We start from the raw sequence: 11958 nt of genomic DNA, 5'->3' as shown, positions 1-11958 counted from the left end.
CCTCCATGGGTCAGAGGCCAATTCATTGTTGTCTCTCTGTTATAAAGAGAGCCAGTCACTTCTGTTATATTCTTCCTGTTTACAGGCTAAACTTGGTTCATTTTGCGTGTGTGTATAGGGATGATGTGTGTGTGTTGAGTGTGGGAAGATGGTGGATGTAGGCTAAGAAAAAAGAAGAATCCAACCTAATGTTACATTGTGTTGACTTACTAGACAGAGGTTAATGCATTTTTACTATTCTCTTAGATTTATTTCTTTTAGGTTTCTTTTCCTATTTTCTATGGTTTTTTTTTTTTAAGTTCTAGTTAGTGGAGGAAAGATTTGCACATTTTGGTTTAGACAGTAATTTTGATAGCAGTTTTTCTGTTTGTGGAAAGATAGTATGGCATAACCTTGGATATTGCTAATAGATTTATATTACCACTAGTCATCTGTTCTTGGGTAAATCCTTCTTTGTAAATCCAGCTATATACTTTTTAATTGACTTATCTGTTTATTTGTTCCCCTTGCTTCATGTTATCCTGAAGCTGAGATTTGGTGCTTTCAATGTGGGTTAGCCAGTTATTTTTGCTTGTTTGACCAGACCACAGTAAAATGGGATCTGGGGATTCTGAAAGACATCAACACGGAGGAGCTAGAGAAAAGATACAGAAGTGCAGTCTGTGTCCACTTAGAGATGTCAAATTGAAAATGCACATGTATGTGCAAAGTGGTATGGAAATCAATGAACTATGTGTATATATGTATATAATATTTTTTCACCTTTTGAGTTTTATGCCATAATGCACTTTCCATGAGCCATAAAAAGAAGATAAAAATGGTAAAGACTTGTACCTGGTACAGAGGTATATTGATCTGCTTAAGGAGAGCTTTCACTGCCATCTGGAGCTCGTAGAAGAACAATTGCATGGGGCAGTCAGAAGTATGATCCACACTTTCCATAGATTCAGAGCCAGAAAGCTTTTGGACCCATTCCCACTCCTCTCTGTATGTTGAGTCAAGTTAAAATTAGAAATATAACAAAAGTTCAGAACTCAGCTAGGAACATTTTTAGCGTATATGTCCAGAACCTGAATAACCAATTTTTGGTGGTTAAAACTCGATGCAATTCATGAAATTTGAACTTCTTGCCACCCAAATGGAGTTTAAAATGAGCTCTTTCTAATTTAAGCTTATTTCACCTATCAAACCACATATACCTCAGAACAGCAGGTCTGATTAGTAGTGAATCAGTTTTTGAGATTGAAGCTTTGAAGTATTTTGTAATAATTTCCTGAATGTCTTCATTTTTCTCTCGCTGAAGATCCCCTGTACGTTCTAAGACCCTACATTTTACCACAGGGGCATCTGCTGGTTAATTCAGCAGTTGGGTAACCACAGGACTCTGGTCCAACTCAGGCAAGAAACCACATGGCACATTTCAACCCTGGCCTGTTGTAATCGTGGGTACTATTTTGGTTTCCTTCCCCTTCCAAAAGCTTGAGGAAAATCACAAACAGGAACACCAGACAATTCCAATAAAAGGAATCAGAGGACACACATCACTGCATCCATCCTCCTTTCAAGCTAGTCATCTGTGTCTTTATTCTGCATGCTCCATAATCCTTCCTAATGAACTTTTCCAAATGTCACGCAGAAGGGGAGGGAAAAGAATGGTGGTGGCAGGAAAGCACGTCTAGTTTGTCCTCCAAAAGCTGCTCTTCGAAAGGCTCTTGAAAAGATCAAGGTAAATCCTCTTGAGCAACATTATTTCCACAGGTATGTTAGCAGGAGTGTCTAAATACTCTCAGCTGACTCATCTTCTACTAAATGCAGTGAGCAGCAATATCAGGAGCAGGCTAGAGAGGAAAGGGGAGCCCTCTTGTTTGGGGATGGAAAGAAAGAAAGTGCTAACATATGTCCCCACCTCAAGAAGACCCTCTGAGGGCTCTCCCCAGAGGGTTATACTCAATGGGGCTCCAACCTATGCACCCCAAAATGAAATTGATTGTGACACGAACTTTTCATCAGAATACATTCTCTTTTAACCAACTGCATCTTTTCTCAAGTGTCTGTTTTCATGATACCAGTTTCATTTCAATTCCCACACTGAAAAAGACTATGGGACAAAAAAAATCTACCCTTTGTCTAAATAAGAGAAAAAAAAATCAAAATTAAATCCTACTTCAGTCTGGGCATAGTTTGGCTTCAGAAGTAATTGAAATCGTTGAGAACCTGCTTGGGAACGATTTCTTTTCTTCCATCACTGATATTGAACTGAATGAGGGGTTCTAAATAGCAAAGTAGGCACAAAATCTAAAGGACCACATTGCTGAAAGCGTATCTGCAATCAGATTAGAAAATAAATGACCTGGGGGAATACCATGAAATATCCACCACTAACTAATCAGTTTAGTCTTTAAGAATGAGGGGGATGGAACTGGCAGAGTGACTACTGGAATCTTCCGTAAAAACGACACTTGGATCCTTGGCAAGCAGAAATTAATGTGAACAATCACTAAAAGAGTCTAAACCTTTAATACACAAATCTAGAAAATGGATGAACGTAACCATGCTGAATCAACCCACAAAAGAGCCACATAACCTCTTGGGAAGGACTGAGGTAACTAATGTGATTGTAAGAAGTGACCACCAGATGGCAGACTTAAAGTCTAGGTGTAGTTGATAAGTGAAGGAAGAGACGATGGAGCTAGTCTCTGAAGAGACCCCTCATCATCGCCTTCATTGTCATCAAGCAGTATTTAATCAACATGGTCAGATACTACAGTTAATAAGTTCTTCCCACTTTAGGGATCAAATTTTAAAGGACCAAATTAGAGCCTCCTTTGGTTAAGCAACTCCATAACTAGAATCTAAGTATCTCATTTGTACACTGAAATCTGACAAACTCCAGAGAGTCCTTTTTCTTATCTTATCTAAGCTTTCCTTTTCTTTCTGTGTTGAGCACAATTCAGTTCATTACAGTAGACTTTCAGAGGTCTATCAGAGGGCTAGTTGCAAATCTGAGCCAGATTACCAAGACTGGACAACTTTCCCAAAGCTAAGAGGGTAATTCACCATGATGCAAACCATAGAGGAGTTTCTAGAAGATCGGGATTTTTTTTTTTTTTTCGCTTCTTTTCTACCCTAGAGAACCATAAAGAGTGTAGGAAACACACACAGTCTTTAGGCTAGTGGGTGAGAGGTGGGGAGAATGAGGGAAGAAAGGATCCTTTAAGATTAATGGGAAACCAATTATTCAACCAGAACCCATTTACTTGAGATTTTAAAAATATGATTTTTTAGGTTGTGGAGGAATCATATTGGAAATAGCAGTGTTGAAAGGAAAGGGCACCCATTCATTAACCTTTTGAGCATCAGCAGCTGCAGAGAGCAAAGTGAAAAGATAGTTTCCTCTTTAAATGGGCTCACTCCTCCTACCAACCAATACTACAAGCCCTCCTTATCCTAATGTTAAAACCCTGCTAGGCCTTTGCCCCAGTATCCTGGCCCCTGAGGACATCTCATCAGAGAAACTTCACTTGAAAGTAACAATTCAGTTTCCTTCTGACCTATCAAACCCATCACTTGAGCCATTGTTTCATTACAAAGAAAATGCAAGCTCCTCACAACTTACTTGGAAATGTTATTGTTTTCACGAATCTTCACATGGCAGAGGATGTTAGGTAACTTTTGGGTAACGAGAACTTTGATCTGATCCACAGAGCTACACAGCTTTAGGTAACCCAGATATAATCCAGGAGAGAGACGTTGATGACTCCTTTTGTGATAGGAGAGAATATCCTGTAGGACAAAAAAACAAAAGAAAAAACACCTTAAAAGGCAATTTCTTTCCCTTTTTCTTTTCTAGGTGCACTATGTCATGAATTAAAGGAGCTGTAGCTAAGTAATTAGTGAGAAACCTTGGGTACCACCATGAGTAATGAGAATGTGTTGGTGGTAAAGTCAGTCTTACCTTCAGGAGAATTACCCTCCAAGTCAGCTAATCAGTCATTAATATATTCTGCATGCTTATTTTCCTCGAATTTCTGTTCCATGACTAGGTGTGGGGGTTATGTTTGGGAATGGGCTGGTGGTGGTAGAAGCGGGTACTAAAGAAAAATATAATTCATAATTTCTGTCCTTGGAGGATTTATTATTTAGCTGGGGGAAAACAGAAATTTGCATGTAAAAGCTGACAAAACAGTATAGAAGCCTCATTATTTCAGGATCACTGGAATCAACATTTTATAGTAAGAAAAAAAAGATTTGATTCTTTATCTTGAAAAGTGAAACAAGTCATAGCAATAGATTTATTTATCTTATATTATTAACATTTGAGTTGTAGTGACAATTATTTGCTAATTCTGAGAATGAGGAGAATCAACATTGGCTTCACATTTTAGACTAAATTGTATAATAGCTGCAATACTATTCCTAATATTTGACTTTCACAACATGACACGAAAAGAATAAATTTTGCAAGAGTTATTTTGAAGACTTCGTATATTTTTTCACTTTTATTTGAAGAAAACTGATCATTGAAGTCATTCTCTTCTAAAATCCTTGTTCATTTTGTGTTTTTCAGTTGTTAACTGGCCCATTACTGCCAGATTCTCAATTGTCAGTAGCTTTGCACATGGTTTAACTACACCTCCACATCATCTTCATTAGCTTCACAAAATTCTGTATCTTTTACAAGATTTAAAAATTTACCTTGTAATAGATTTGCATTGAGTTTGTGTTTTAATGTCATTGAATTTTCTGTAGGCAGCAGAGACTGAATGAAGTTGGTGCAATAGGAAGTGCCGACCTAGTTAATCACGGAGGGGTGTTTCGTTGGAGTTTTGTTTTACACGTAGTCAGTTTTCTAGTGAACTATTTAGGTTGTGGCTTTTGCTTCTCTATATGACTGCAGGAACTCAGAAAAGGAATGGTTGGTAATACTGACACTCCCTCTCCCCTCAAGAGTAGGTAAGACTTTTTATACATTTGGGCAGCATAGGGGTGAAACAGAGGTAGGAGAGATGACTCAGGTGACTGATGATAGGGGAAGAATCCATATAGGACAGAGTGTAGCCTTGTTTTCAAAGGGAGTAAAAAAGAAGGAATCAACTCTATTACATGTAAGAAAGGTGAACAGAGGAGAAAAACAAACATTTAAACTCATATATAATTCAGTATGGAACAGAAAAGTATGACCATATACATCCTTGACCATATACTCTGAAGGAGTGATCCCTAATCTGTAGAATTAACCATTTGTAAATTTAACACATGGTATTATGCATTGTCACCTCTGTTTCGTCCTCAACATACATAGTAAGTTCCAGGTACCACAGGAGACATTGGGGTTTCAGGTGAACGGATATAATCCCTCCTTTTGAAGAGGTCAAGAAAGACAGATGAGGAAGTTCCCATTGTGGCTCGCGGTAATGAGCCTGGCTAATATCCATGAGGACGTGGGTTCCATCCCTTGCCTCACTCAGTGGGTTAAGGATCCAGTGTTGCCATGATCTGTGGTGCAGGTCAGAGACATGCTCGGATATGGTGTTGCTGTGGCTGTGGCGTAGGGCGGCAGCTAGAGCTCTGATTCGACCCTTAGCCTGAGAACTTCCATATGCTGCAGGTGCAGCCCTAAAATGCAAAAAAAAAAAAAAAAAAAAAAAGACAGATGAGTGAAGGAATGATCACAACATACTGACATCCTGAAACCAGTTTATAATAGTGGCAGTATAGGCATACAGAGGAAGGACTACTTATATTTTTCTTCTTTTATGTTCTTTTCTTGAACTGGACTATGAAATTAATGGCAGGGCTTTAAAAAAATTGTCTCCTTAGTACCTAGTACTTTTCCTGTATATAATAGGTACACAACATGTGGAAATCAGGCCTAAAATGGAACATATGAGAATAGCATAAGAGTGACAAGATAAGAATGGTCACAATGGGAGGAAGACATAACGAGCATGTATGGAAAAGCAAAGACTAATTAACTTTTAAGATATTTGGCAAAAAATAGACTAGAAAAAAATCTGATTTCATGATTCAGAAGGAAGAAAATCTTTTTAATATCACAAGGTTGATAAGGTTGAATTTTTTCAACTTGTCTCTTGACAACAGATCATAGATAATTAGTTGACTATAGGAAGTTCAGTCAAAGTGAAATTTGGAAAAGTGAAGAAGTTAATCAGAGAGGAATAAACACGTAATGAGAGGAGGTAAAATGGAAATATTCAGATCCGCAGAATTTGATAATATGCACCCTAAGGGTACTTGCTGTACAAGCAGATGTGGCCACAAGCCCACAGGTCATTATTTTTGAGAAGTGATGGAGAACTAGAGAAGTCCCTAAAGAATAGAAAAGGGCAAATATGCTTATTTTTGAAACAGGGAAGGGTGAAACACAGGATGACCCTGGTATAATTAAAGACCACCAACTTATTGATCTTTGGGAACAACAAGAATGAACCATCAAACAATCAATTTGCAGTTACCTAGGAAACCCCGAGACACTAAATAGGCATCAACATGGTTTTGCGAAGGGCAAATCAAACAGACAGCTCTAATTTCTAATAGCAAAAGAACAGGATTCATCGACCAGAGAGAGGTCTCTAGTATAATCTGTTTCACTAGATAATCTGGGAAAAATAGAATTTTGACCACATTACTTTAATCAGCTGACTATTAGCATTGAAGATTTGTGGACGATAGAGTATGGGGAGAGTAGGACATATCGAGTGATGGTCTAGTAGAGATTGGTCCTGGGAGCCAATCTGTTCAGCATATTTATTGATGTTCCAGACAAAGAAATGAAGAATGTGTGTATCAAATTTGTGGGTTCCAAATCTGATGTGGTTTTGATTTTCTGGAAAATAGCAATAAAGCTCTGAATGACCCTATGCATTGGAAAAATAAGCCTATCATAATTAGGGTTGCAACTTAATAAGAAAATGTGCTTGTGAAGACCCAAACCCAAGAGTACAAATATAGGATGGGTATGAGTATAAGAAAAAACATGTGGGGGTCAGAACTGACCACAAATAGAATGTGAGTTAGGAACATACTGTGGTTATGTAAAAACCAATGCCATTCTGACACAGAGTAATTTACTCTTTCATTCATTTTATAAAAGACTATTACTGAGCAACTACTATGTATTTTCCTGCCTTTACATAGTCATTTATCCTTCATTAGTCAGAATGTTTTTGGAGCCTGAAAAATGCATGGGGTGAGTTCCTGTTGTGGCTCAGCAGGAACAGACCTGACTAGTATCCATGAGGATGCAGGTTCGACCCCTGGCCTCGCTTAGTGGGTTAAGGATCCAGTGTTGCCATAAGCTGTGGTATAGATCATAGACACGGCTCAGATCTGGTGTGGCTGGCTGTGGCTGGCAGCTGCAGCTTTGATTCAACCCCTGGCTTGGGAACTGCCATATGCTGTGGATATGGCCTTAAAAAAAAAAAAATGCATGGGAAGAGAAAGATGCTGTTCCAGTGTAATCTGAGGTATATTAGAAAGGCTTTCTAAACCAAATCAAATGCCTGTGGGTTTATTTATTACCTGATTTGACCTCTAACCTGCATTTCTAATCTCTGCTTCCACTACGGTCCTCTTGCGTCTCTTATCTCTAGCCAAAATGGATTGCTTTTTCCTTCCTCACACATAGCCTAATTTCTCTTTATTCTTTGCTGGTTCATGAATTTATTCATTCTACCAACTTTTATCAAGCATCTACTATGTATCAGGCTTTGCGGTAGGATATTAATGACATCAAGATGAAGAGGACATGATCCTTCCTTTCATGGAACTCATATTTCAGTTTGTGAGAGAGCCGTGTGAACAAGTTTTTCTTAGCCCAGTGTGATAAAGGTTGTGTAAAGTCCATTGTGGACCCAAGGGAAGGTGGGATCTATTTTTCCAGCTTTTCCTGTATTATAGTTATTATTATTTTTACCAAGCCCTCTGTTTAATTTAAATCTATTTAATTCCTTCCTTCCTCCCTTCTTCCCTCTCTTTCTTCTTCCGCCACCCTCTCTTTCTCTCTCTTTTTTTGGTCTTTTGTCCTTTTAGGGCCACACCTGTGGCACATGGACGTTCCCAGGCTAAGGGCTGAATCAGAGCTGTAGCTGCTAGCCTATGCCACAGCCACAGCCAAGTGGAATCTGAGCCGCCTCTGTGACCCACACCACAACTCATGGCAACACCGGATGCTTAAGCCACTGTGTGAGGCCAGGGATCAAGCCTCTGTCCTCATGGATGCTAGTCAGATTTGTTTCCACTGAGCCATGACAGGAGCTCCATCTCGCTCTCTCTTTCTCTTTCCCTTCACCGGTGAACTTAACTTACCCTTCATGGCTCAGCCAAATGTCACCTCATCTACAACGCCTTCCCTGATATTTCCAGGTAGAATTAATAGTTGCTTCTTTGTCTATATTTCCATAGTACACTGTTTGTGCTGCTATCAGGCTCTGGCTTAAATCTGCCTTGTATTACCTTGATTTGTTTACAAGTCTGTCTCTCTCCCTTGACTGAACTCCTTGAAAGCAAGGACCTTGACTTATTCATTTGTTTTTCCTATAGCCTAGAAGAGTTCCTGGCACCCAGTTGGTGCTGAAAAAATGTTTATTAAATGTGAAGTGAGAGGCCCAGAGATAGTGGGAGCCTGGGGCTGGACCTCTGGGAGAGAATATGCCATGTTGGTATTGTGCCAGGAAGGGTATACCCACCCTCTCCTCACTGAGCAGCAATCCTTAAGAGATTATTAGAGGAACAGTATATAGTTGCTTTACCAGTAACTACAGGGCTTTTGTTTTGTGGGGTAGAGCATGGAAGCTGAATTGTCCAGGGTTAGTAAAGATCATAAAATGGTGGCCAGTGGCCTAATACTATACAGATTGCCAAGAATGTAAAGTTTCTGAATTATTTTCTAACTTATAAAAATAAAGAGATTTTATTCAAAATTCTGGACTTTCAACCTCTCTTTAAAAATTGAAAAATATTTCAGCAGTGGGGCCACGTTCTTCCACTATATTTAGCGGAAACTGAATAGGGCTGTTCTCTAGATGAGACGAGGGCACTCCAGATTACTGCAGTCTCTTTACTCCCACTTTATTTCTTTTTTTAATATTGAGGCATAATTCACATACCATAAAATCCACCCTTTTAAATAAGTGTGAAATTCAGTGGTTTTTACTATAGCCAAAACGTTGTGCAACTATCACCGCTATCTAATTCGAGATTATTTTCATCATTCCAAAAAGAAACATTGCATTCATTCACTGTCATTCCCCAATCCTTTCTCTTCCTGGCCCTGGAACAACTCATCTACTTTGTCCGTGTGGATTTGCCTATATGGGATATTTCGTTGTATAGCATTTACTGTCTAGCTTTTTTCACTTGGCATAATGTTTTCAGGGTTCATCCACGTTGTAGCATGGATCAGTACTTCATCCATTTCATGGCTGCCTAATATTCCATGATATGAATATATGCTTTTGTTTATCTATTCATCAATAGTTGCATATATAGGTTGTTTCCACTCTTTGGCTACTATGAACGATTTTTTTTAATTTATTTTTTATTGTTATTTCTCCCAACAAGCTTTTTTTCCCCCATTGTACAGCATGGGGACCCAGTTACACATACATGTATACATAATGTTTTCTCCCATTGTCGTGCTGCGTTGTAAATATCTAGACATAGTTCTTCCATGAACAGTGGTGGATAAGTTTTTGTGTGATCCCCATAGTTTCTTAAATGCAACCCCATTAACTCATTTCCATTAGTCTTTCTGTTAGTTTTTGATTACCATGTTAGAGGTTCCTTGAAGGCAGAGAGAGCAGGAGTTACTAGAAAAGAGCAGAAAAGGGCAGAAGAGATAGTAGGTCCTGGGCACCTGAGGTATAAGAAGAAGAGACTGGGTCCCTGTAGGTGATCAGGAATCCCTAAGGAAAATAAGAGAAGGAAAGGAAGGGGGGGAGGGAGATCAGAGGCAAGCTTCCCCACAGCTTCCCCAGGATCCCACTTTTAAAAGGGATCTAGAGAAAAGGGCGCATGTGTGGAAAGCAGCATGGCCGAACGGGAAGAACACAGGTTAGTGCTCAGAGACTCGTGTCCTAGTCCCACGTTCTGCTTTTTTGGCTGCTGTAACCTTGGTGAATTTTACTTCCCTCAAATCTGTAGCTTCATTTGTGAATTGGACACAACTTACCCACTCACCCTTCCTGGGTTTCCATGAGGATCAAGTGATATTACAGATGTGACAAAGTGTTATAAATGTGAGAGATTCATCTTCAGAGAAAACTTCACCTGTTTTTGAAGTGACCCCTGAAGACCATGGTCAGAATGATCTTCCAGTTTTTGAAGTGACCCCTGAAGATCATGGCCAGAATAACTCAGCACTTGTGAAGAGCCTTTCTGTTGGAAATACAGCTGACCCTTGAACAACACGGGTTTGTACTGTGCAAGTCCACTTATATATGGATTTCAATAAATATACAAGAATACATACATGGAACATCATACACACTTATAATGGGCAAGGCTTGTATCGAAGTGGACAGCCTATCAGTAAATAGGCATAAGGTGAGTAATATTTAATGTAAAATTAATAACGTTTTAGTTTTCTTACTGTTTTACAACTTTGCTTTCAAAGAATTACATTACCCTACAGTATGCCTTTCTCATAATTGGAGAAACTAAATGTCAGCCTATCATCACAGGTAAGTGGTTTTTGAAAAAGTGACAGTGTTTTCCAATACTGTATTATAAATGTGGCAATAATACTGTATGCCATAAACATTTTATAACCATTCATTAGCATATAGGCCAGGCTACTATAAAGCAGTTGTATCACAATCATGTTGATTACACCAGGCTACCATAAAGCAGTCATACTGCTGCTTCTTCATTGTCAATGAGTAAATTGTTTATACTTGTAAATGAATATGAATTTCTTTTTCCCATTATCTTTTCACTTTTGGTCTGGTATTTATCATAGATATAACTTCTACAGTGTTTTGTATCGTACAAGACAATAATGATGTGGGTACTGACAAGGATGCATCTTGTAAAGAGATGACATAAACGTACAGTATTGATAAGCACTGTAAATGTATTTTCTCTTCCTTATGATTTTCTTAACAACATTTTCTTTTCCCCATCTTACTTTGTTGTAAGAATACAGTATATAATACATATAATATATAAAATATGTGTTAACCAACTGTTATGTTATCAGTAAGGCTTCTGGTCAGTGGTAGGCTATTAGCGGTCAAGTTTTTGGGGGAGTCAGAAGTCACATGTGGATTTATTACTGCTAGGGTGGGGGTCAGCACCCCTAACCCCTCTGTTGTTCAAGGGCCTACTGTACTCTCACTGCCAGTTAGTTTGCTCAGGGGGAGTCTAACTTGTCTGTAATAACTCTCTTTTCCTTCAGGCAACTGTGGGAAGGATTTTTCTCTCCTTCCAGATATATGAGAGAGGCCTGTTATGAAGGTCTGGGACTTGAGAGGGTCAGGAATTTGAGAGGGTTAAACCTTGGAGGTTTCCTGGGGCCCTAAAGGATTAGTACATTAGTTATGGGCCCAGATTTTGTTAAAGCCCTTATCTGTTTTGAAAACCCCATTGTGGAACACATAGTCTTTATACAGTTTTTCCTTCGTTCTTATGAAAAGGTAGAAGAAGGAGTGATATGTTCCAAGGGTGACTGAGCCAGTATCTAAGCTCTCCCTGGAGAGTAAGGATGAGGAGATGGGTTGGCTTGCCCTGAGGAGAGTCTAGCATTGACTGGCTTTTTCTGAGTAGAGAAGTAATAAAAATCACTAACGTCTATGAGCACTCACTCTGTGCTCCTCTTCTAATGCTTTATATATTTACCTCATTTCCTCTCCATTAGGTCCCCCGTGAAATAGGGATGAAATACAGAATATACCAGAGGATGAAACACGTGAGGGGAGACATTCAAGTGACTTGCTC

General features: G+C 39.0%; 1 protein-coding gene across 2 annotated transcripts in view; it reads right to left on the bottom strand.

Annotated features, from left to right (window-relative positions):
- The window catches only part of ANKFN1 (ankyrin repeat and fibronectin type III domain containing 1), a 344059-nt gene that overhangs the window by 39864 nt on the left and 292237 nt on the right, over positions 1-11958 (bottom strand). For both annotated transcript variants that reach the window (XM_021067257.1, XM_021067258.1), the window contains exons 15-16: positions 3617-3783; positions 835-985 (exon numbers count right to left, since the gene is read on the bottom strand). In XM_021067257.1, coding sequence (XP_020922916.1) covers positions 835-985; positions 3617-3783 — 318 coding nt within the window. The remainder of the gene's footprint in view (positions 1-834; positions 986-3616; positions 3784-11958) is intronic.

This window comes from Sus scrofa, chromosome 12, assembly GCF_000003025.6.
Source record: "Sus scrofa isolate TJ Tabasco breed Duroc chromosome 12, Sscrofa11.1, whole genome shotgun sequence".
Classification (NCBI taxonomy): Eukaryota; Metazoa; Chordata; class Mammalia; order Artiodactyla; family Suidae; genus Sus; species Sus scrofa.
Note: the sequence above shows the minus strand (reverse complement) of the source record. Positions and strands in the feature narration are given on the sequence as shown.